We start from the raw sequence: 27,830 nt of genomic DNA, 5'->3' as shown, positions 1-27,830 counted from the left end.
AGAACTTGTCCAGAAGCATCCGTTCTTTCAGTATCACGAAATATTCCTAGATTTCCTGTTCTTTAAGCGGGTTTATTATGACCTTAGGCCGGTAGTTTTTAATAGCGTCTTCTATATAAAGGAAAGTTATAAGAACATATTTTTTTTCTTCCAGTGCTTTTTCAATCTCTACTACCACCGAGTTTAGTGCTGTTTCTATTAATTTTCCTTTGAAGTACGAGTGTTGTGAAACTGCCAGTTTTTCTGGAGTTAACTTGTTTCTTATGTGAAATTCTATTAATCTTACCAGCGTTTTTAGAAGAAATAACAAAAGACTTATTAGTGTAAAATCTTTTGGATTGATATGAGAGCTCTTGTCAGTCTTAGGTATGTATATTATCTTTTCTTTCCGCCATAATGAAGGCATATAGTTTAGTTATACCGTTGAGTGACTCAAGGATTGCTGTAATTGAGCCGGGAATATATCGTCAGGTCTCGGATATTGTGTTGCTTTTTGATGCTATATCTATAGGCTTGGGTTCTATTTCAACTTCTGTATCTAATGCGTACTCAGAAGCATGGTTATCTCCCCGGAAAATGATCATCCATGAGTAGTTTTAAGAACTCTCACTGACCATCCAGCTATGATCAGGCTTCTGAGGGTATCCAATGTTATGTACAGACTTTGCTATTACCTTTCGTAGACGAAATGATTCTACTGTAGTTTCGATTTTCTCACAGAAATATTTCTATGACTTTCTTTGCTTGGCAGGATCTTACAACTCTTTTTCAAAAGTCAGATATTTAGGATTGTATTTAAAACTTATGTTACTCTATGGGGAATATAAAGATAAATACTTGATGTCTTAGTCTCAATTTTCGAGCTTCAGTTTCAATATTATAAAAACTATTTTCGAAAGAAAAATTTATTTTCCGTATATGATAGGAAGGAATAGATAAGCCCTATACTTGAAGATAGATAAGCCCTATCTTGAAAACAAGCGTTTGATTCGCATATCAGCAATATTGACACAAATAAAGCTCTTAGACGAAACACTCTTCAAATTTATTGACAATAATTCTATGTTGCTGAAATAAGAACTAATTTTTATTATTCATCGACGAAAATCACAGATAAGGATTATTTAGATGGGATTTCAATCTATCTCTAATATAAATTCTAACGCTCTTAACACTGATCATAAATTTTGTACGGTTTGCTAGCAATAACCGGGAATTTAAATTTTTCAGACGTCTTTGTATAACTCTAAGCTCTTAAAGTTTAATTAATAATATTATTAAAGACCTAAAATCATTATTCACAATGTATTATTTTTTAAATATAATTAGTCATTTTATTATTTTCTATCAACACTTTTGTATTAATAATAATAATTAATAAAATTTATTTATTTCGTACAGAAATAAAATAAAATTGAAACTTCAAAAAAGCTTTAGTAGACTTACTCAGTAAAAGCTTTATATATAATAATACACTCCAAACTCTTACCAACTTAAAGCTCCAAAGGTAACAAAAACTCACTCAGTTGTTTAACTTTATTGCCGCTCTCTCCAATTAATAACTCCTTTTCATTTTCCTTTCACTTTCAAAACAAATACACACACTTATAATACCGCTGAGAGCTTTTTCGAGCTTTTGCGTAGTTGTAAAAGCTTTCAACATATCATATGCGCGAACACGAAGCGTCAACCGACTAACCGACTGGCCGATTAAAGTGCCGACAAACCCACACTCCCCTATTTGCCGCAATCGCAGCGACGGTTTGTTGTGTTACAAAGCGAACAAATTTGTACTTTCAATTTGCTTTTCTTTGTGATATACACGCCAATTCTCTTTTGCTAGCGGTATTTTTGTTGTTTTCTGCCCTTCTACGGCTAGCGAAAGGCACGACTGCTTTGCTGGATTGCGACATTCGTGCCGAATAATAGTCTCGTGCGTTGCGGAGAATCAAGTTGCGGGCCGCAGTAGCAGCTTGTAACGCGGACTACGCTGTGTGAATATGGCCAAACGGCGTTGGGCCAAAAGTGTAGACACTTGAAGAAAAAGTATTGAAATGGAGAAAAGTGAAGTAAATTTTGCATAGTGGTGTGTTTATTAGATTAAATACTAATATTTTGTTTTTGTTTTTGTGCAAGTGAAATCTGTTTTTTTGAACGAAAACTGGCGTGTAAAATATTTTATTGGAAAATTTGTGTGAAAAACGCTCTTGAAAGTACTGCGTAACAAATTACGATAATGAAAAAGTAAGCAAATATTTATTTATTATAAATTGTTTTATTGTTTTTGTAAATGATGAATTATAAGAAAAATAAAATTTTTCTTCGTGAAAAGTATAATCAAAATTTTTTTATATAATCAAGTAATAAAGTAGGGAAAACAAAAACAATGACAACAGCGGCAAAAACAAGCATTGTTATAACAATAACAATAACAAAAAATTTCAGCAAAAACAAAAACAAAGCGCAACGAGCAAAACGAGTCACCAAAACACAATTTTGGGTGTGTGAAAAGGATATTAACGAGCGGCAGCAATACAATGAAGAGCGACATACACATGCATATACATACACTTATACATATATGTAAGAAACCTATTTATGTGAGAAGTGACTGTGTGCTCCTACAAAATAACTACACCAACAACATCCCGCTTGCAGCACCCAAACTTCAAGTGCGCGGGTGTGTTTAACAGCCAGCCTCGTAGCGGTCACTGGGGCGTATGAGTAACAAAACTGAATTCCTGCTTTATTCCCACAGCTAATGTGTACCCGTATCAAATTTATACAGTTATATACACCTACATACAACAAAGTGTTTGCGCGTGTTTGTAAAAATGTCCAGGTGGAGTTAATGGTCAGCACCTAAAGTGTGTAAAAGTGTTGTTGTTGTAAAACGCTCGTATATAGTTAGCTGGGCGGTGAAGCGCATGCAGTGACCGGAATGTTTGTTGGTGGAGAGATGGTTGTGTTCACTTAAATGGCAAACACTATAACATAGATGGGTTGAAATAAACCTCTTTGTGTCTGTGTGTGTGTGTGCTGCATGAGAAAGGTAGTAAAATAAAATGCTTCAATTGTTCGATTAGCTGATAAGAACTAAAGGATTTTATGTGACTGGAATTTTAAGTAGTAAAATTTTACTTCATTGCATTTATAGCGTACTGAAAAAAAAAGCAAAACAAATGTTTCAACGAAAATTCTTGCGCGTGTAGTGGCAGTTGTACATTTTTATCGCATGCTAGTTTTAGATTTTACGTTTTCTTCATTTGCACTTACTTGTCTACAGCAGTTGCGTCTAATGACTGCGAATATTGTGTCAAAGCGCATAGACGAAGGAGAGCCAGCGACATTTAGAATAGCCCCAGCTATACTAGTAGTGGTAGGAGGTGGTGTTACATTGCGTGACATCTGGCGTAGTGTGAGCGAAATATTGTAGACAAACAGCGCAGATTGTAAGGACTGCAATAATAATAAAACCAAAAATCGTTAAACGTATAATTATAGAGTTTTAGATAAGAAAGGAACATACATATATTTGTATAATGTTACATTATTTAAATACGCAAAACTTTTGGAAAATATAAAAAACCTAATTTATAAATTCTATTAAAATTGTAGATATTTTATATTGTTTATATTTTTTTAAGACTAAGGCGCAAGACTTTTTTTTGGATTTTCGAATATTTACCATAAGAAACTGTAAGAAAAACACAAACAAAATCAGATTATACAAAAAATATTCAGTGAAACATTTGATTTCACTTTTGTTCCAGTTACAATTTTCTTCAATTATTCGCTTTTGATACAAGGCGTCATAATTTCATTATAACTCCTCTTCAATAGGTTCAATAGGTAGGGTAAAGTAATTTATTTTTGGAAGAAAAATAGCTTATTTTAAACTTTCATTTTTAAGGCGTGTCAGTATTAGTCTTATTAGGATAAAATAACAAGTAAGGAAGGGCTAAGTTCGGGTGTAACCGAACATTTTATACTCTCGCAATTTATTGATGTAATTTTATAAAGATAACACAATTCAACCCATATATTGGGTATAAAGTTCAATAGAATAACGAAAATCATCATAAATAGTATATGGGGACTGAGGTAATTCCTAAACCGATTTCACTAGTTTTCACCACCAAGATACACTATATCGAAGACTATACGCTCACTTAATTTAATATTACTTATAATTAGGTATATGAGATCTGGGGGAAGTTATGACCCGATTTTTACCATTTCAGGTACAGAGAGAAACTGTTATAAGAAAAAAATTCAGAGGGAATGAATTACATAAAATATCTGAGGGATTTACCTATATTTTCGGTGAAAAATTGCCCTTAGGCACTGAGTTCTTCATGTTCGATATCAGGAGCCTTGAAAAGTCATGGTTCGATTTTGACAATTTTTTCACAAGTGAAGCAACAGATCATATACAGTGTTTGTGTAAAGTTATATTTCGCTATCTTCATTGGTTCCTTATGGATACATTATAAAGTGAAGGAATAAGATGAAATTCAAATATGAGTTGTCGTGGTTGTGAACCAATTTCGTCCTATATAGTGTATGAGGGCTGAGGTAATTCCTGAACCGATTTCATTCATTTTCACCAGCTAGGTACACTACATATATCCAGAACTATACATGCACTTAATTTCGCAAAGATATGGTATCTCACATATTAACCAATACATATATGTAGATTAAAGCCCACCGTATTTTTGAAAAACCTATAATTAGGTACATGGGAGCTAGGAGATGTTATTATCCGATTTTAATAATTTTTGGAACAGAGACACACTATTAGAAGAAAACAATTTCCTCTGAATTACATTAAATTATCTAAGAGATTTACCAATATTTTCGGTTAAAATTTACCCTTAGGCGCTGAGTTCAACATGTCCGATATCTAGGGTCTTGAAAAGTTATAATCCGTTTTCGACAATTTTTTCTCAAGAGAAGCTAGAGGTGATATGTACTATTTATGTAAAGTTTTATTCCGCTATCTTCATTGGTTCCTTATGTATACATTATGAAGTGAAGGAATCAGATGGAATTCAAAATTGAGTTATATGGGAAGTTGTCGTGGTTATCAACCGATTTCATCCATTTTTCACATGTGTCATCAGGGTGTCAAGAAAGTATTATACGCCGAATTTTATTGAAATCGGTCGAGTAGTTCCTGAGATATGGTTTTTGACCCATAAGTGGGAGATGCCACGCCCATTTTTCATTTTGTAAAAAAAATCTGAGTGCAGCTTCCTTCTGCTATTTCTTATGTAAAATTTAGTGTTTCTGACGTTTTTCGTTAATGAGTTAACCCACTTTTAGTGGGCGTGGTTATTATCCGATTTCTTTAATTTTTGGACTGTATAAGGAAATGGCTGAAAAACACGACTGCAGAAAGTTTGGTTTATATAGCTTTATTGATTTGCGAGTTATATACAAAAAACCTATTTGGGGGTGGGGTTACGCCCATTTTTCCAAAAAAATTACATCCAAATGTGTCCCTCCCTAATGGGATCCTATGTTCCAAATTTCATTTTCATAACTTTATTTATGACTTAGTTATGACACTGTATAAGTTTTCGATTTCCGCCATTTTGTGGGGGTGGCAGTGGACCGATTTTGCCCATTTTCGAAAGCAACCTCCTCAGGGTGCCAAGAAACATATGTTCCAAGTTTCATTAAGATATCTTAATTTTCACTCAAGTTATCGCTTGCACGGACAGACGAACAGACGGACAGGCGGACGGACAGACATCCGGATTTCAAATCCACTCGTCATCCTGATCATTTATGTATATATAACCCCATATCTAACTCTTATATTTCTTGGTGACACAAACAACCGTTAGGTGAACAAAACTATAATACTCTGTGCAACAGGTTGCGAGAGTATAAAAAAAATTATTTTCAGAAAAGTTTACCGTTTGCTTTGCTTGCAATAATACCACATGTCCGTTCCGTCCTTGAATGATTGAGAGAGTCTATGTAATGTAGCAAAATCTCACTTCAATCAAGTGTAATAGCTTCAATTAATGGTTCTTTATCATCGTATTGCTTTCATCCTTCATGAACTTTACATGAAGCCCAACTCCCAACTCTATGATGGCAAAGTCTTAATAATAGCGTTTTGACTCCAAATAATTGATTTAACTGATCGAGATTATGAATTTACTTAGTTGAAAAATCAATGGGATATGTCCGAAGATATCTTTTAATAATATAAAAACTGACCCCAATGTTGTTGTTGTTGTTCATTTTCTGACCAATAAAAATAAGATTAATTTCTCTATAAAATGGGATGGCAGCATAAACGCACTTATTCTTTGCATCAATCATGAAAATAATATTATATCCCCGGAAACAAAGCAATTCTAATAATTTTTTGATCCGATAGTGCTGTTTTTCGCCCTTTAAAGTTGTTTTCATTTTTCTCGGGATCTTTTAAATATCTATTAACTGTTCCAGAGCAGCACTTTATTTGGATTCAATAGTCTTTGTCAATGGAAAAAGTCTAGTTTTAGGCGTTTCAATAGCTAATGCTTTGGCTTTTCCTTTTCTTTCAAATATTGCTAAAAAACAATTGATTTCTTAATATTAAGTCGCTCTTGTTTACCCAAGACAAAGAAAGAGAAATGCGTCTTATTCAATGACTGACTGAAAGTCTTCGTGTATGCGTCGAAGTTTCTAAATTCCTCGGATGCAAAGTTATGATTTCACTACCCAAGCAACTCTGAGTAGTTTTTTATCGAACATGGGTCTTTTATAAGAAGAAGAAGGTTTTAGTCAAATGGGTGCCTCTTACATATGACATGCAGCTAACTTTAATGGATTAGATCTCCGGATGTCAATAAAATGTATTGGGATAGATGGCAAGAAAAGTATATGAAAGCAAATAAGGAAAGGCTAAGTTCGGATGCAACCGAACATTTTAAACTCTCGCAATGTATTGATATATTTTTATTAAGATAACACACAATTTGACCCAATTTGAAAATCCTATAGTTAGGTATATGAGAGCTAGGGAAAGTTATGACCCGTTTTAACCATTTCTGATACAGAGACACACTATTAGAAGAAAAATATTTCCTCTGAATTAAATTGAAATATCTGAGAGATTTACCGAAATTTTCGGTGAAAAATTACCATGGGGCACTGAATTCTTCATATTCGACATTCGAGGCCTGCAAAAGTTATAGTCCGATTTCGATAAATTTTGAATTTTACAAGTGATGCAACAGATCATATACAGCATTTTTGTAAAGTTTTATTTCGCTATCTTCATTGGTTCCTTATGTATATATTATAAAGTGAAGGAATAAGATGGAGTTCAAAATTAAGTTACATGGGAAGTTGTCGTGGTTGTGAACCGATTTGATCCATTTTCCACACGTGTCATCAGGGTGTCAAGGAAATATTATTTACGGAATTTTATTCGAATCGGTCGAGTAGTTCCTGAGATATAGTTTTTGACCCATAAGTGGGCGACGCCACGCCCATTTTCCATTGTGTAAAAAAATCTGAGTGCAGCTTCCTTCTGCAATTTTTTCTGTGAAATTTAGTGTTTCTGACGTTTTTTGTTAGGGACGTTTTCAACCTAACCTTAGAATGAGAGGTGGACGTGGTTATTATCCGATTTCAAACATTTTCATGGTGTGTGATGGGCTGCGTAAAAGAACCGACTGCGGAAAGTTTGGTTTACATAACTTCATTGGTTTGCGAGATATATACAAATAAATGATTTGGGGGCGGGGCCACGCCCACTCCCAAATATGCCCCTTCCTAGTGAGATCCTGTATTCCAAAGTTTTTGGTTTTTGCCATTTTGTAGGCGTGGCAGTGGTCCGATTTTGCCCATTTTCGAAAGCAACCTTACATGCTGCTTACATGATCTGATACCATCTGTAACTTAATTATATTGCTCACACTATTTTGCATATTCCTGTGGCCAAGAGAACGTCTGCATCCATACTTATGGATATGAGTTCGTGTACATTTGCGTGTGAAAACTTTGACAGCATGTGACAAATTGTGTAGACCTATGCAAGTGGGCAAGAGTCAACGCTTATTAAAGTGTAATATGCCATGGATTCATATAGTCACACACACCCATCCACATGTACATATGTGTACACACACCTAGCCATAAGAGAGGCAGTTAGGCATAGAAATGCTGACAGCAGCAATCACATTGACAATTACTTGACAGCTTTGCCATAGAACCAACTACTTGGGACTGCAATAAAATTATGCTGCTGCAAGTGTCGTTGTTGTTGGCATTGCAACATTGCCGGTGCTTTGTCAAGTGCTCATTGAGAGCTTGACTGCAAAATGGCGCATGAAAAATGCATGAAATGAGCCTACGGCTACAAAATGACCAATATCTTAAATTTAAGCACAACAACAACAACTACACAAACAACAAAGTCGAGATGAGTGCGCTGTGATACTACAAGTACATTGATTATGCAGGCACACACTGTCGTTGAATGGCAGAAAAATGTGTGAAAAGGCACTTATTGAATTGCAAGCGTAAGTGTGGTTGGGGAGAAGGGAAAATATAACGGTAAATTGATTTAAAATGTCTTAAATGTGCACATAACTGTAAACCAGCATTGACGCATTCGCCTGCATTATATATTGCTTAGCAGATTTGCTTTTTTTTAGTATTTATGGAGAGCATCTTGCTGGAAGACTTCTTGCTCTGAAGAGTATTTGTGAATTGAAATTTGTACTTTTTTTGAAATTTTGCGACTGCAACGAAATTGTGTTACGCAACAAAATTTCGTCACGCTGGTAGTGTACATTATTCAGATTGAGACAGAGAAGATTTAAATTGTTTTTTTTTTTAATTGCATGCATTTTATGAAAACACCTCGGAAGAAATAATTTTGTATGCCGCAAAAAAACATGGTAGCGCAGATATGAATAAGGCTTTCACTCCCGAAAAGGCTCTGGCGTTGATTCTCGATGCTTCATTATCTAAGCAACAATATGAGGTTTTAGTACCAACATATATAATGACATAAAAATGCTATGGACCAAAAATCAGTGCTGTAGGTTAAAAATTAAGTTTCACCTTATATGGGAGGTGAGCGTAAAATAGGGGGCGTGATTTTGATTTTTTCATTTTTTTCTTGATTGGAATCCAAAACAATGATGTACCAAATGTCATTGTCCTGCGACAACTCCTTATATTTTTAGCCGCAGTATGCACTAGCAGAAACCTATGTTCGCCGGCCCTAATCCACATGAAACCGTAATTTCTTCGGGATGCAATGGTGTCTCATGGAGTACTTGGGGATTGCTGCCTGACCAATAACGCATATTTTGCTTATTGACGAAGCCATTCAGCCAGAAATGAGCCTCATCGCTGAAGATGATTTTTCGATGAAAATCCGGATAATTTTCATGTTGCTGTTCAGCCCAATTCGCGAACATACGACGATTCTGATGTTCAAGCGGCTTCAGTTCTTGCGTCAATTTGATCTTGTAAGGATGTAGGCCAAGATCTTTTCGCAAAATTCGCCACAACGACGTCACAGAGATACCCAAAGCTTGAGAACTACGTATGAGAGACTGATTTGGGCCTTCCTCAATTGATGCGCTAGCGGCAGCAATATTCTCGACACGACGACGGGCACTTCTTTGTCTCACTGGCACGTGCAGATTTTGTGCTGTGCCTGTGGATTCAAAATTTTCCACTCGACGCTCAATTATTGATCTGACCGGACTATTATGACGACCATAAATTGGACATAGCGCTCTTAAAGTGGATTTTAATAATTTCGACTCGTTTTGGTTCGTATAACTTTCATGATTAAATGGCAAACCATACTGGAGAGAAATGTCTAAAGAGCGAGAAAAAATATGGCGCGTTTTGCTGTCCCTATCGGTCTAGTTTTGTAGCGTCCCTTTCAAAACCCCAGATATTTTTGAGGAGTGTTGGCATCTATCTATTTTCGGAAAAAGGGAAAAAGGAAAAAATAACTAAGTCCTCAACCACTAATTTATAATTAAAGAAAGGCAAAGAGTCGTTTGGCTATAGTTTGGAAAGATGTTGCCACCTGTTTCAATTTTTATTAATCCAGCAAATTGTAGTTTAAGAAATATTTCTGTTAATTCTGAAAAGTAGTCACAAATTTAGAAAAATTATGGTTGTCAAAATTGACAAAAACTAAAGAAAGTAAAAAATAAAAGCCAACATTTGATAATATTTTTGGAAAATGTTGCCACCCAGTAGTTTTTTTTAACTAATATGTTATAATAAATAAATAATACAATCTAATAATGGCAGTTTGACGAGCTTATTTCTGAGAAGTATTACCATGTGTAGAGAATTCAAATGAATAGATCAAATTAAAACAAATATCAATATCAATATGGAGTGAATGGTATTTTTGGAAAATGTGATATTCGAAGCAGAATTTTTTAAATATTATCCAAGATCCTCAACAAACATATTACACGTATATATATATATGTATGTATGTATACACAAACACAACAGCTGACGTTGTTATGTCTCTGAAAAATTCCACTAAAAATATACACAAACAAAATAAAATACAAAATTACATATCTTTTTCAAAAGAACATAACACGTGTGCTATTTTGGAGAGACGGAATTGAGTGAAATCCCCATAAACCGTGAGAGTGTTCACCACACATACACACATACAAATGTAAAAACTTTAGAAATTCTCCACCCCAACAAAGTTACGCAATCTCAGCTAACCACTGACAACGAATACAACAAAAATAGCATGCCGATTAACAACAACAGCAATAACAACTGTCACAAGTATAAAGCCACAATAAAAACAAATCTAGACATGCGTATTGAAAAGTGGAGAAGCACGCGGACATACAGACATCTAAAGGACTAACGGTACGAATAAAAAGTAGAAGAGAAGAAGAAGATGTAGTAAGAGTAAATATGCAATACGAAATAATTGTTTTTGTGGGCGAGAGCGCAAAAATGTAAATGGGACAATTTAGAAAAAATCCATGCAGTAATTTCAAACAGGAAAAAACTCAGAAAAAACAGAAACAACAATTATTTAAATTAACAAAAACAACAATAAATGGTAATTTTGTGACACACTGTAGCGAGCTTGTACCGGATTGTGGAAAACGCACGTACATCCTGAGGAAATTCAAAGCGTTTACGCACAAACAGACACACGTAAATACATAATATACATATATACGAGTACATATAGTATATCACACATAAACATAACAACATACACTTGAACGCATCCGCGTTGGGCGGAAGGTGTCTGACAGGGTCAGAATGGTTTTCGCAGACAGCGGAAGTTCAGGTGTGTGCGTGAGTGATAAGCGGAACTCGTTGATGTGAGAGGTGAGAAAAAATGTAACTAAAAAGTGATAATAAAAGTTTGTGCGGATAAAAAAGTGAAATTAGTTTGAAGATATGAGCAATTTTGGTCGCACACCAATGCTTTCTTTTACAGCAAATTTATAGCGATAAAATATTTTCAAATATCAGGTGTGAGCAATAGAATACTATAAATTAATAAATTGAACATTTGAGAGGACATGATCGTATAATATTTGAGGAATTAAATAAAATATTTGAAGTGCATATTCTACACATATTTTTGATTCACGGCAGCAAATGAAGTGTGTTCCATAAGAATACAAATACGGAAATTTGTGAGAATTTCAGAAAAAAATGTGATTAGGTCAACACTTGAAGCTAACTAAAATTTACTCTACATGAATCAATGCCAACATAAAAAACTGATCTCTACTGTATTCCAACAAACAGTGGAACCCGAGCTATGATTAATAATAACCGTACCAAACAATGAGAGATGGAATAAAGTACTTCAGAATACATATTTACAATTTTTTTTAACATATGTCCGCCGGAAATCTATTCGATAGGGGGCGATGTGTTCCTAAAGACTATATTTCTCATACGATTTCGTTTATATTTGAATTGCTCAACTTATGGGCAACATAACCGGCCTACTGAGCGTACTATTCGCAACACCATCACCCATCTTGAGACCCAGCATTCCAGCACTATGGGATAATATTCGACCGAATAGACTACGTCCAGCACGCAGTGAAAAAATATAGCAGTCGTAGATGAGAGTGTACACGAAGTTCGTGAAGAGTCATTCGGCGCTGTTCGCAGCAACTCGGACTAATGTATGGAACGACTTGGCACATTTTATGCCCAGATTTTAAATGTAAGGCGTAGAAAATTCGCTTCAATCTATGAGCTCTTGAAAAGTTCCAAGAATATCCGTCGTTTTTCAGCCAAGTTGTGTTCGGCGATGAGGCCCATTTCTGGCTCAATGGGTATGTAAACAAGCAAAATACCCACATTTGAGACGAAGAGCAACCTGAAGATATTCAAAAGATGCTATTTCATCCAGAAAACCAACGGATTGGTGTGGTGAGTGTGCCGGTGGAATCATCGGTCTTTAGTTCCTCAAAAATGATAACGATGAGAACGTAACCGTCAATGGCGACAGTTTTCGCACCATGATAATCGACTATTTGATGCCTGAAATTGAAACACGTAATCTTGGCGACATTTGCTTTCAACAAGAAGGCGCCACTTTCCACACATCGCATCAATCAATGGATTTATAGAGCGAACACGTCGGTGCACAAATAATTGCACTTTTAAGTCGATCGATTCGATTCAGGGCTTGAAGCAAAACATCACGCGTGTCATTCGTCAGTTATTAGTCGAAATGCTCGAAAGAGTCATCGAACATTGGATCTCTCAACGGATGGCTCATCTAAGACGTTGCCGCGGCCAACATTTGAAAGATATAATCCTAAAAAAATAAATGTCAAAGAATGTTCTTTCGAAAGATATTCCCCATTCCCCATTAAATTTGAATTGTCTGTATTTTTTCTTACAAAAGTTGGGAACCTCGAATGGATCACCTTTTATGTACATACAGATTAGATATTTGATTTTCTGTATGTCAAATTTAATTATGTTATACTGATAATTGTACAATATATTATGATTATTTTGCCTAAACTGTCAATTTCTTCTCTAACGGCATTTTGGACTTACACTTCATAAATGTCGATAGTTTGTCAAATTGATTCAATGATTGTCAAAAATTGCTTTGAGAATGAAATGACAACCGTTTTAGGCATCTACACATAACACTACACATAAATTTGAACCAATTTTATTTAGTCGTTGTAATTTTTTAATTGGTTTTCGGTTTATTTTCAATCTCTACAAATTTCGTATTTTTAAGAACACACATCACATAAGAACATATGGCATCACAGAAGACGATATCCTATCACATGATATCATATCACTCTAACTTCTAGCACAATTGTCATTCACTTACCAGTGATTAAATATAACAGATTACACTTAGACGCAAAAATGATACCTAATAATAACCACATGTGCTACATCAATTGATATAAAAAATATCATGTGATAACATGATATCATATATGATTCGCACACACGAAAAACCGAACGGCAGTCATACAATTAACCGCACAAAACTACTCCAACAAAGACTACCCGCGAAAGACTTATTAAAAAATCCCCAAATGTTAACCGAAGCGCACGACAAAGAAATGGCAAGGAAGAAACTCTCCTCTGCAGTATTAAGCACACGAACTTGAGTAGCATTTGCATAAATGAAGCGAAAGTGCTGCAGTTAATGCAAGAAACCACCAATAACTCTCGCAGACATAAGTCAGAAAGCAGTGCCACTCACATTTAATGGTTGTTAAGATAGTGATAGGAATGAAGTGGAAATGGAACAAAAGCTTTTCTGGAGGATTGGGCTTAAAGAGCCGTTTTTGTTTAGCGATGGGTGGAAATGTTGTGGGTAGAAATACAGACACATATTTAAATACATAAAGACACACATTAATACATATAGAAATTAATGTACACATTTGTATGTATTTTTACTTCTTTTGAAGTTCGCTTATAGCCTGCTTTTGCGTGCAAGCTTTCGTTGCCAAACAGCTGTGCTGAGTGGTGAGCAATCTAAAATAAGTAATAATTGTGGGGTTGCTGATGTGCTAGTGTGAGCGTGAAATTGAAAGTGAGCGTACTATTTGTGGTAGAATACAACAACATATGTATATACAATACGTTCTTTTGACCATTTGGTAAAAAAATGATAAAACATTTTTACTTCTTAAAAGTATTAAAGTTTTGCAAAATATATATTTTTTTTTAATTTGATCATTAAACATATGGCATGGTATATTTATATTTTATTATTATTAAATATTGCATAGTTTACTATGGATCTATTGATAGTTGCGTTGCTATCCTTAAGTAGGTAAGGTTTTCCAAAGCTACAAGAAATCATCCATTTAAGATGAAATATTCTTTGGAGTCGTATATCTTAATTCTTAAAAATTGTCTCATACATAGTTGAGATTCTTTACTACAGTATTATTGTGTAATTTTATAAACTTTCGTCTCTATTTACTCTATTTACTTTACTGAACCATCTTTAAAAAGGATGAAGCGGATTCTCCATTAAATGGTTTTATTACACTTATATGAAGTGTTTTAACAAAAGAAACGGTTCTCAAGTAGTTGTTAGATTTTACTGAAAACTTGTTTATACATACAGAGGTAGTCAAAATTATTTACACATCGGATGTTTTTTTACAATATTTTTTTTTTTCACACAAAAAGCTTTCGCTTGTTGTTGTTGTTGTCGCAGGGTAACAAAATGCTATGTTGTTGTAAACCTTGATCTATTCCCGAGCGAATGAAGTCGGTTTGGTAAGAATAGCTAGAAATATGGCGGAGATATAAGCAAATGAACTGAAGACTCGCCGTAGTCAAAAGTATTTACACACATTTTTTTTGCGTCAAAAGTATTTACACACGGCGATTTAGCCTTTATCCTTGGATTTGGTTTGAGCAAAAGTAGTAATTTGATTCTATTGCATTCGTAACTACCTAACTGAGCCTTAAAATATAAAAAAATGGTAAATAAAATGTCGAAAATAAAGGAATTATCGATTATAACTAGATTGGAGACTGTTACTAAGTTTAGTAACAACAATTAGTTTTCTTAATATTGCAGCATCATCGAATCAGCATATTGCATGAACAGCCAATGATGCTACACTGCTAAGGACATTTAAAAATAGTAACATAAATACATACGTTGTGCATAAAGTTGACCACTTCCGAAATCAAAAAAGCGATATGCCTCTCATTTGCCTTAAAATGCATCCTAAAGCCTGTCGTGGACAGATAAGGCTGATTTTTTGTTCCAGGGCTTCTTTAGTAAACGCTTTATGCATTTACCACGTGAGAAGAAGAATAATGCAGCTTAGACACTAAATAGAGTCGGGAGTGATAATTTTTGATTTTTTTGTATTCTTTGAGAAATTTTCCTTACTTCTGTTTTGGAGACTTGGTACTAATTTAGTGACCCTAAATCATCCGGATATATCAGAATTCACATGACCATGCCATTGTTGTGGTCCGTCGGCCTTTTCCAACTATTGACTACATTTTACAACAGGATAATGCTCCATTTCATGAAGGATCTTTACCTTCAAAATTTTTAAATGAAACAAATCAAGTTGACCTCCGCACATCCCTGACCAAAACTTTAGTCAAAATGATTGGTCTTTCGTTAAATATCAGAGGACAATTGATATAATAACCGAAAACGCCGAAATTACCGACATTTGGTCTAAATTAACTGTTAACTTAGCGCACAATTGTGTTGAATCAATTCGGACCATAAAGCAGGCTGGTATTGACGCCAATGGTAATGTAACCCATTATGAATTTATCGACTTAGAATAGGAATTTATACTGAACATTAAAATGTTATAGTTATCATTAAATAAGAACAGGATAATAGAGTTCATATTGTGTGTAAATACTTTTGACTACTGCGAGTCTTCAGTTCATTTGCTTATTTCTCCGCCATATTTCTAGCTATTCTAGCCAAACCGACTTCATTCTCTCGGGAATAGATCAAGGTTTACAACAACATAGCATTTTGTTACCCTGCGCCAACAACAACAACAAGCGAAAGCTTTTTCTGTGAAACATGTAAAAAAAACGTCCGATGTGTAAATAATTTTGACTACCTCTGTATATGTACATCCTATAACCTATTCTAAAGTAATTCTATTTTAGGTGGGGTTATATTTTTTTATTTTTGAAAATATTACGACATTAACAGTTTCGAAGGCTATCTTGTAAAAAAATACATTTGAAAATCCATGAATCGAAGTTCTCCATAACTTGACATCTTGAATTGACAATAGAAGTAAAATTTCATTTCATAAATTGAACAAACAAAGATAACATACATTTATGCCCGGTTTCACAGTCAGTGCTTAGGTTGTGCTTAAGATAAAACAGAAATATTGCGTTTTACAGTTCATACTTAAGTTCTGCTTAAGTACTGAAAATGGGAGACTTAAGCAGTGCTTAAGTAACAGCTGATTTTTGATTTGAATATTGATTTATTTGTCAAAAAAATAAAATAAAAATTATTTGCTGAATTTTTTTTGGAATTTCTTGCATTCAATGACGGTTATATGCTCTCCTGCGAGTTGCAATAGGTGCCCCCACTCGCTTGCGGTGAAATTCGGTGTCCTTTTATTGTTTCCATCCATTTCCCATATTCTAAATTTATTCGTCGCAAAGTTATTGTTCATCAACAATAATTTTAATTTGTCAGATGGTATTTGTAAACAAATGTTTTTCATTGTGCTGCCATATATCATAATAGAATTTTATAGAAAATAAGCATCGACTGTGAAACGCAAATGACTATTCAGTCAACAACAATGCTTAGCTAAGATTTTATTTGGGCACAACTTAAGTACGAACTGTGAAACCGGGCATTAATTTTCTTGCAAAACATTGACATTGATCAAAAATCAAACTGATTTCGTATTATGAATGAAAAATAGTAATGCAAATATCCCTATAAATGTTACTATTACAAATTACACTGAGGTGGACAATGAGATTTGCTCAGCCAGATTTATAACAAATATTGATATCGCAGAACAGAATATTTCAGACTCAACGACTAGGACTTCTAAAGCCATGGAAAATGATGAGGAGTCTGAAGAAGAACAGTGATTTCAACACTTCATCCTGAACTGATCAGATTGAGATTAAGAGCTTAATACTACATTCCCACCAAAAATTTTAAGTGATTAGATTAGATTTAATCTCTTCACTAATATACCCTATTCTCACTGCCTTCGGACATTGTAATCAGATGTCTATCTTATAATTTCTACTCGTTTTGCACCATCGATTGGCACCAGTCGCTTTAGGAATATATGAGATCCAATTTGAGAGTTTTTCTCACATAATAAAATATTTGGACTTTAGCTGAACAAGAGTAATCCTCATCTTAGTAATCTTATAAAGAACCTAGTAATACCACGAATGTACACTATTTTTCGGTAGAATTTATCGATATCTATAGAGCTGTTTTTATACAAGGTGACTTTAGTGGGTCACATATGAAAACATTATGGTTTTGACATACTACTAGTTTCGTTCCAACGGTTGTATTATTGTCTAACTTTTTATATTATCCATTTAACCGAGGGAGGGGTGTCGAGATCAATATTTTAGAGTTTCATTAAATTATTTTTTCTACATTTTTTAAATATATTTTTTAATAATATATTTTTTCTTTTGATTTCAGATAATTGAGACTGGACACACTTAAAATATAACGACATTACTCAATAAACTCATCTGTAACCAATGCACTCACTCAACCTCCCAGCGCTTTGAGCACTTTATTGAGTCAGAGAATATGCAACGAATAAAACAGCGAAATCACTCAATCAATCGAGTCGAGAGCAAAAAGCTGCCATGCCAAGCCTTCCAATGGAAAGCTCCCATAAAAAGCTACAGCCGGTAGAAACTAAAAACAACACCAGCAACTACAACAAAAAATAAACAAACAAACACGCGAGCAATGCCGAGCCTCCCACCCGAAACAGACGCGCCAGCAAGCATACAAGCAAGCCAGCCAAGTAACGGCGGCGTGAGAGAGTACACACCTGCATGCGCCGCATCAGCTGCGCCGTAAACTATGCTATAATAAGCGACTATTGCACACGCCAACAGCCAACGATTGTGCTGAGCGCACCACGGTGCGACACTACAATATGAGTACGCGAACAGTGTGGAACGTCTAAACGGGAAAGCCGCGCACAGCAGCGTGCTGGTGAAAAAATATGTTGCAAGTGTAATAAATAGTGCAAACCAAACACAAAAACCAAAAAAAGAAATAGAATATTTCAAGAAATAAGTGAAAGATTTACCTGAAGCTACGAAAATGCTTCGAGAGTGAATTCCACGCAAAGAGAATGCAGCAAACAATTTTGCAAAGTGCTGCAACTATAAATAACGCAAAGAAATAACTCTGTGTCCGTGTGTGTGTGTGTGCTTGGCTTTGCATAACGCCTAAAAGTGTGCTAAGGGCTGAGGCGTAAGCTAGAAAATTTTGTAACCAAAAAAGCTAAATGTCTAACGTGAAATTGTGCAAAGAAAATGTGGCCAAAGTGAAGTGAGTGCTCCGAGTGTGTGTGTGTGCACGCTTGACAGTGCAGCACAACGCCGTTAAGCGCGGCGGGTGGCCAGTGTACGCCGTGCGCTGTCTACGCGTGCAAACGCCACGCAACGAAAAAATAAGGTAAAAATAGCTGAAAATTATGCAGCATACTTTTTAGCTGGGCTGCAGAAATACAGCTGCTGCTACTTAGTATGCGCGTAAGTGGCTTTGTGAATTGTTAGATGTGGAAAAAAAATATAAAAAATACTTAGCTACGTTATGCTGACTTTTACCACGAGTCGTAATGTATTTGAGGAAAACTATTAACAGTGCGCGTTTCTGGTGGCAAAAAGTGTATTAGAAAAAAATATTAATTTAATATGTTCAGCGCCTAAATTTATGCAATAGTATTATGCAGAAGTCAATGTGTTATAAATTGTAGCAATAAGTTTTCGTAAAAATTTTCTTGGTTATTAGCTTGCGTTCTTCCGTAAAAGTATATTAAGGATGAAATAATAATATAAAATAAAATATTAATTATATTTTACAAGCACAATACTCTATATAATTTAAAAATCATGAATTAAAATTTGCAAAACAAGAAAAAACACACCATTAAATAAATAAAAATGAAAATAAGTAATACATTCATAGAATTCTCAAATAAATAATAATAATAATAAATAAATTAGAGAAGTATAGTTTCCTCTCTTTCAGTTTTCAGACAAAACAAAAATATAAAAATTAATTAGATATATATATAAACAATAAAAAAGTGAATTGATAAGAAACGAAAATATTTTAGTTCAAAAAAATTTTCAAAAATAATTTTTTTTTAATATTTCAATGAAAAAATATAGCTAATAATATTAATTTAATTAATAAAGAAATACAATTTTCAATTGAAGAATATATATATATATATATAAATATGAAATGAAAAATTAACAGATTTTGGTTTAAAAAATATAAAAAACAAATTTTGTTTAATACATTAAAATATGTCAAAATATATATTTTTTATATTATTTATTTCAGAATAAAACAGTTTTTAAATTTTCTTAAAAAAAAAACTCAAAAATATTAAAGGAAAAATATATATTTTCTGACCCATACAAAAATTAAAATCCAAAAAAAAAATATTGAATATAAATAAACTTATTAATTATAATAAAAAAAATAAATAAAAAAAAATTTTAACATTTGCAAATAAAAATAAATTAATAAAATATATACAGTGGCTCCATCGTATAATCGGACACCATTTTACCAAAGTAATTGTGCCATATGACTACTTAGAAATCAACTATATCTAAACTATTTTTTTTTGGCATTTATACATAATCCACGGTTGTATATAACTGCTAAATTAACAAAAATTTTACATTTAATATCTTAACTATTTTTCCATAAAATACTAAAATAAGTATTTTTTTGAGCTCTACGAATAATCGGACAGCGTTTAAATTAATTTAAAAACAATGAATTAATATTAAGTTACAAATCCTTTGCTTGCCAAAAAAGATTGGAAACGCGTTCGAACAGATCTAATGAAGTTTTTCCCCACTTCCCGATTTAAAGAGATCCAGACTTCTAGTAAAACCTCTTTTAGCTGATTTATATTATTATATTCCTGGTCAATTCTTCCCAGAGATATACAATTAAATTGAAGTCGGGACTCCGTGAAGGTATTTCAAGTATAATAGTTTTGTGCAATTATGAATAAACCAAAGCTTTGTTGTGTCTGAAATATGCTTTTAATCATTGTCCTAGTGGAAAGCCAAATTCCCCAATTCTTCTGCAGTATGCTTAATATTTTGCTTTTAACTATTAAGATAAATAATATTATCGAATTAATAATTGATAATAATAATACAAATTGCCTATTCCTGCACTTGACATACAGTCCCAAGCCATGGTGGGATCGCTTTAAGATTTTTCGGAGTAAATTCAGTCTTTGATATACAAACATTTGTTTATCCGATATGTGCAAATTAAATTGGCTTTAATGAGTGAATATATTTTTTTATTAACATGCCCTTTAATTTCTTGATTCTAAGACTTTTGTGTTTGCTTTTGTTTTTTTTTGTGCTTATAAATGATTTTTTGCTAGCTAATCTTCAATGGTATTCGTATTTAGGCAAAGTATGCGAACGATATTAATGCCTGCATCCTTTCCAGTGTGATTAGAAGACGATGCCATTACTTCTCTTGCTCTTTAAAATGTAAATTGGCTAACTTCTCTGTCTTTCTCGACTCTCGTTTTCTAGTCTCATCTATTAATTCAGCAATTTCTCAGACAGTTTTGTCTTCCAAATACATATATATATATACAACTTATCTACTCGTTGTCTCGACTTTATCGTAGTTTGATTCTGTTTGAAGCAATTTTAATATTTTTTATAAATATTTAAATTGACTAGCTTTATTGATATTTACATACAAAGTTCAATTCCGAGAGAAAGTAATTAAAAAATGGAACTTTTGTCCGATTATTCGTTGAGCACAAAAAATTTTCTAATTTTAGTATATAATGAAATGTAAATTTTTTGTTAATTTACCGGTTAGATAAAACCTTAGAGGGAGTCACAGTATAAAAATTAACAAAAAAGTAAACTAAAACTAAGTAAATTAAAGGAAATATTTATTGTTAATTTAAATAATAATTACACAAGTATACACGGTTTTGGATCTGGGCAACCAAAAGTGGTTTCTATGACAATTGATGACACTGAATCCGAATCTTCATTTCGTTTTTTAAGATTGATTCTAGTTTTTGAAATAATCAAGAATTTAATTTTTTATGATTTTTGTCTAATAATATTAAAGTAACATATCAGAAATGAAGATTGGTGGAACTTTGCCTTTTGTATTATTTAGTATCTGTTTCACGTATTAGAGTCCAACAGTAGTCGCTCATCATGCCGTCATCCCAAAATCCTTGGTATCTTCTTTCAATGTTGGCTAGATCTTGGTTTAGCCGCTCTCCTTGTTCGTCGCTCGAATCACCCAAGTTTTCGGGAAAAAAATCGAGATGGGAATGTAGAAAATGGATCTTTAGAGACATTCGAGCTCCAATCTTTCGATAATTTTGCAACATATCGCCAATAATTTCCTTAAAATTAGGTGATTTGTAATTACCAAGAAAGTGGTGAACGATATTTTGAAAAGATGCCCATGCGGCTGTTTCATCGGGCGATAAACATTTTGTAAATTTTTTATCAGCCATTAATTTTCTAATATCAGGTCTGACAAATATTCCTTCTTGGATTTTTGCATATGACAATTTAGGACACAACTTAACTAAATACTGAAAAGCCGGTCCTTCACGGTTAATTGCTTTGATGAAGTTCTTTATAAGGCCTAGTTTAATGTGAAGAGGTGGCAGGAAATTGTCTTGTGGATTTACAAGTGGTTCAGCGGAGACGTTTTGATGTCCAGGCTTATCAAGCAGTGCCTGTAAGAGTGGGAGAATTTTCCTCAATCGGTATTTAATTACTGTTCTAGCAAACTGTGCTTGTAACAGCACAATGGTGTTATCATGCGAGAACTCGGAAACTAGAATCAATCTTAAAAAACTAAATGCATATTCGAATTCAGCATATCAAATATAGTTAAGAATCGTTCTTATCTGCTCAGATCCAAAAGTTGACCTGAATTTGTAAACTTGTGTTATTTAAAAAATTTTTTTTTTTGCTTTTTTTTTTTAATTAAATAAAATAAATATAAGAATGTGAAATGGAAAACGAAAAATTGGTTGTTTAACGACAAAAAATCAATTTTTGTTGCAACCTTAAACAAATATTTATAATTAAAAAGTCTAAACTATAAAAGATAAAGATATTAAACAGAAAAAGTTTTTCTTTCTTCTTCTTCTCTCTTCTTTTTTATATCATAACGAAAAAGTTGTTTAATTTCGTTCAATAAAATGCATAAATATTTAACGAGGAAACTCTATAATATCAAAACCACAAAAAAAATAAAAAGTAAATGTTAATGAAACATTTATTAAATACAAATAAAATAATAAATTATAGTACGCTTATTAAATAATAACTTATAATCAAATTAACAAACATTAACATCAAACTATTAATGAAATAATAGTTTCTAAATAAAGCTGTTACTTTTCTAAAAGTTACTTGTTTTAAATATGAGCTAATAAACGAAAGCTAACTTTTATTATTTATTTTTTAAATTTATTCAAGTGTAAAAAAATATAACATTAAGTAAAATAATTTAAACAAATTAAATAAATTGAGAAATAATATTAATAGAAAGAATTTTTCGAATTCTCTACAAAATATTTTTAATTTGTTATTTCTGCTTGTGAAAAAAAGAAAAAAATAAAATAAATATTTTATATAATTTTCTTTTTCAAGCAGTAACTCTGAAGCGCTCAGTTAATCCTTGACTGACTCAAACTTATTAAAAGAAATCAGTAAGAAGTGAACTTGAAAAATCGCAATAACCAAGAGGTTTTAACTTCAAAATGGTTTAACAAAATATAGTAAATAGAATTTGAACTCAATGCAAATTCTTGAGCAAAGTGTATGGAAAATATATGAAATCAAAGTATGCAGTATATAATAAATAACTAATAATAAAATAAAATCAAAGAAAAGCTCTGCAACAATTAATGAAATAATATAATACAATTAAAAATTTAATTAAGTTAAATTATACGTAACAAAGTATTAAACAAACTGCAAAAAATATAACAGAAAATACAAAAGTTAAAAAATACAAAAATTATGCCTAAATAAGTAGGTTGTCAAAATGAATGTTAAAATAGTGAAATAACTACGAAAAATATGCGCTTTAAATTTTAAATTTAATGCAATAATAATTTAAATTTTTAGATGCAAAACATAGTGTATGGAAATTGCATATGAAGCTACAATATTTACAAAATTAAATAAACATGTAAAAATAAAAATTTTCGAAAAAATTTAAACGCCAGCTTATGAAAACTTAGCGACGCTACTTGAAACACAAAACTTAACAATAATTTTGATTATCATAGCATACTTTTCGGCTGCTCAACCACTCATATTACGGCTACCTACAGAATATAATTAAACTATAAATTGAAAAAAAAATGCTAAATTTCGAAGTGGAGTAATCAATAAATTTTCTGCAAACAAATTTGTTTTAGGAAGAAGTTGAAAAAACACACACAAAAAATTATGAATATATAATTACTATAAGACACACAATTCAATGAACAACGATTATAACGGTTTATCAGCAACAACATAGTATACATATTAAATTACAATAAAATAACGAAAATTAAAGTATTACACAAAATCACCGAGCAGCATAAGTAACATACACGTATTCCAAGTAAAATATATATGAAATATTCAACAATTATATAAGCAACTTAGAAAAATCTATAGAAAACTAAAAAATTCATGCCACTAGCAGTTGTATCAATGTTGCAGCAACAAATATGTTTAGCAACATTGGACGAGCAGCAGCAAAAAACTCAAGCAACAGCGACAGCTGAAGTAGGCAGCGCGCAGCGTGAACACGCAGAAACACAGCTTACAAACGCTACAAACATCACTTGTAAGCACGCACAACGCACAGCTTGGCAACATGTTGCCACAAATGAACAACATGAACCACAACAACAGCACGTTAGTAGAGCAAGCTTGCGCGAAACGCCTACTGCACACAATGTTGGGATAACAGATAAATGCATGCTGAATGCTGCCGCACGCGAACAAACGCATGTGGCCAGCAACATTACTGACAACACTAACGTAGCAACATTGTTTGAACAGACGCAAACGAATGTTGCATTCGAAAAAGTATTAAATAAAACAAATCAAATAAGCAGCGAGCCAACAACAAAGCAACAGCTCCATGTGGCAAACAGTATTGGCAATAAAGCGCTCAGCAACATGTTGCTGCAACATACAACATTGGCGCGTGTGAAGCCCAAACGTACGCGTCACACTGGTGTTGCTGCGCTGCAAAGTGCTGAGAAGCGTGCACAAATTGCCATAAACAAAGTGAATACAACAACAACAACAACAACAACAACAACAAATCAAACCACACAAAGTGCAGCCGTGTTTGAAATGGCAAAGCCACCAACAGGCGTCGTGCCGTCGGTCAAGCAACAACGCCAACACCATAACACCGAAAAGACGATAGATTTCAATAGTCGACGACGACGCGGACGCCTAAGGGTCCCAGCGAGCGCGTGTGAGCGCTTACCTAGCGCTGCATTTGGTAGTGGTATAACGGCCACTGTGTGTCGTGCGCTCATGTGGCTGGCCGCTTATTTGGAGAGAGTCGCACACAATCGTGCCAATGCCGGCTACGATCAAAGTGATCCCTTGCTCTACTTGTTATCGGTGTTGTTATCGTTGATAGTTGTTAATGTAAATAGAGTTGCAAGTTTAGTGAATGAATACAAATGTGAAGTGAATAGAAATGAAGAAATGGCAAATGCTAACAAAACAACCGACACCACCACCATCACCACACCGGCAGACAACATCAGCGCTATGAATAAAAATCACAAAGTCATTACGAAGACCAGCGAGTTGATTAGCGAGCCTACTGAGTTGTTGCAATTAACAGCAAATGACGATGTAGATGAAGTCGAAGAAGAAACATTCGCAGACGACAAGCTCGCACCGTTAGACGTCGCCGGCTCAGCGCAGGCTGTTAAAGCGAAAAACAATAACAAAACATACGCACAAAATACAGTTACAGCGCTTGACGCGACCGCATTGGCGCTAACTGAGCGCAACGACTCGTTGGCCACACGGAGTGCAGCGAAGCGTGTCAAGACCACTTGCTCCACAACAACCGGCACACGGCACAAGACATTTGTGACCATGCAAATGCAGCTGCTCTTCTATGCCTTCATCTTATGCACATCCATATTACTTCCAAGCGGCAATAATTTGGTGTCCGCAGCCAAGCCGAAATCTGCTACACAGCTGCAGCAACAGAAACTATTGCTACAACAACAGCAACAACAGTTGCTATTAGAACAACAACAGCTGCAGCAACAGCAACAGCAAAAGCACCAACAATATGAGCATCAACATGGTCATCAGGCTCATCAGCCAACAGCTGCTGCTCCGAATGGTGGTTTCGGTGCACTTGGTGGCGGTTATGCTGGTCTTGGCATACCAGTCGCTGCTGGCGGCCCGGCCGGTGGCGATTTGACACCGCCAACTTATCAGGTCGTTTCATCGCGCACATCGAACGAGGAGTCGGAATTCATATTCCCCGCAGAGCAATCGGACGAACAAGTCTTCGATCAGGAGGAGCAGAATTTGAATGTTGTGGATATGGATGACGACGATGAGGAGGATGAAGCGCGTCTGAAGAAAGCGTACGGAATACATGACAACGGTGAGTGAGAATATTAATTTATTATTTGTAAGGAATATGAGGAGTGTCTACAAATATCCACAAAAGGAAAGAAAGTGTTAAATAAATATTTGAGGAGATAACATGAACGCCAAAACATGAAATTTTTTTCAATATCAAGTGCGGGGTAGAGAGGAGATTGAAAAACCGTTTATTATTCTTTCATCGATCATTGTGGAAGATTGTGATAAAGAATCAGCACTGCACTGCTTCCCAACTGATTCTATATTATGAGTCCGCAGCTGAAACACTTCTCATTTTAGCCATCCAATTAAAATACATTGCAGTGCAGTTTTGGGATTGAAGGTTCTTAACACATTTAAAGAGGTTAAATCATCTTTCGATTCTTTTTAACTCATAATATTGTTTATTGTTCTTTGCGATGAGGGATCCAGTGAATCGACCGAGTTGAACAAATCGATTATATCTCTATAATCCATTATATCTATATAAAGAGTTCTAAAAAACGACTAATGGTTGAGTAGTCTCTTCACGAAAAGATAATATGTTCAGTTCTTAGTCAAGGCTGCCTAAGAGAGACTACTACCAGAAAAACACTTTTATATGAATACATAAGATATAGACCGAGATTCCACGCTAGAATTCTGACATTTGATGCATATTTATGAAGAAATTAAATCACGTGACAATGTTGTCCCAGACCTTAATATATAATAATATTATCCAGAACAAATCTGGGAAAGAAGTTCACTTTACGAATACTAATATTAAGCTATGGCATAGGTGTATATACATAAATAATATTGACAAAGGTCCTAAAAATCGACTTCACCATATAACTGAATATTCCTAAGGAACATAATGCATTCAAAGATTAAGAAGTGCGAAACATACCTTTTGTTTGTCACATGAAAACTCATATACAATTTTGAATGTACTAGGGCCACTAAATAATAATATATGAATGAGCAAAAATTTACACGTCAGTCTTTCTTGTGACATCAAAACATATATGTATTTTCTTAAAAAGTACAAACATCAGCTACATTTAGGAAGAAAGACTTATGATTTTCATTTCTGGAAGGTCTTTTTTAAGTCTCTAACAATAATCTGCTAACATTTCTGCACTCTACTTCTCTTGATAGCGCTCTTCTATTAAGGAAATGTGGTAATCGCACCTCTCGCCTTGTTTGCCGGGAAGAAATCCTGATGATAGTCCAGCTTATGTATTTTGAAAGACATTTTACACCACGCAGCTTTATATGATATAATTAAATACTATCTATTAAGTCTTTGTAATTTTCCGATTTATGATTCCCAAGAAAATATTGGAGAATGTTAACGTTAACGCGAGTTTTCTCTGATCATTTAGTTTTTCTTCAAAGCTCTTATCCATTATCAGTTGCCCTATTTGTTGATCTATAAATATTCCATCTGTAATTTTTGCCTCGTGGAATTCTAATCCCGCTTTTCTCATCGATTTGGAGTCAAACAAAAATACCAATGACTTATATGATCCTTTAGCTCGGTCCAAGTCATTAGCATTGCAAATGGTATTTCTCATATCGGTTCTTGTTACCCCTACCTAATAGCAGTAGTTTGAAGTTACACAACATTTAAGTGGAACCTAGGATTTATCTAAGATTCCTCACAGGAAATCTAAAATAGTCTGCAATTACTATTATAAAGATGAACGATTTGTATGTTTGTAATGAATAGACTCAAAAATTGCTGTGCCGATTTTAAAAATTCTTTCACCATTGGAAATGGTATTAATCCCATGTAACATAGGCTACATTTATTGCTAGAATCTCAACTTTCTTGAAGTAGTTCCCAGGTGAGGGTATCAAAAAAACTCCGTGATGGAGAATCTTAATCTGAAACTGAACTG

At 33.9% G+C, this 27,830-nt stretch overlaps 1 protein-coding gene and 1 long non-coding RNA gene across 8 annotated transcripts in view; one reads left to right on the top strand and one right to left on the bottom strand.

Annotated features, from left to right (window-relative positions):
- Positions 1-2,794: 2,794 nt before the first annotated feature.
- The window catches only part of LOC128920403 (uncharacterized), a 323,959-nt gene continuing 298,923 nt past the window's right edge, over positions 2,795-27,830 (bottom strand). Inside the window, exon 4 of the long non-coding RNA XR_008470450.1 lies at positions 2,795-3,459. This is a non-coding gene — a long non-coding RNA (uncharacterized LOC128920403). The remainder of the gene's footprint in view (positions 3,460-27,830) is intronic.
- Positions 17,697-27,830, top strand: part of LOC105218237 (sodium/potassium/calcium exchanger Nckx30C) — a 303,455-nt gene continuing 293,321 nt past the window's right edge. For 5 of the 7 annotated variants that reach the window (XM_054227607.1, XM_054227610.1, XM_054227609.1 and 2 more), the window contains exons 1-2: positions 17,697-18,712; positions 23,598-25,960. In XM_054227607.1, the coding sequence (XP_054083582.1) occupies positions 23,992-25,960 (1,969 nt within the window). In that variant the 5' untranslated portion in view covers positions 17,697-18,712; positions 23,598-23,991. Of the gene's footprint in view, positions 18,713-23,326; positions 25,961-27,830 lie in introns of those variants that run through there. The other 2 variants (XM_054227606.1, XM_054227605.1) reach the window with 2 other exon arrangements.

This window comes from Zeugodacus cucurbitae, chromosome 3, assembly GCF_028554725.1.
Source record: "Zeugodacus cucurbitae isolate PBARC_wt_2022May chromosome 3, idZeuCucr1.2, whole genome shotgun sequence".
Classification (NCBI taxonomy): Eukaryota; Metazoa; Arthropoda; class Insecta; order Diptera; family Tephritidae; genus Zeugodacus; species Zeugodacus cucurbitae.
This window is presented reverse-complemented; position numbering and strand designations above follow the sequence as displayed.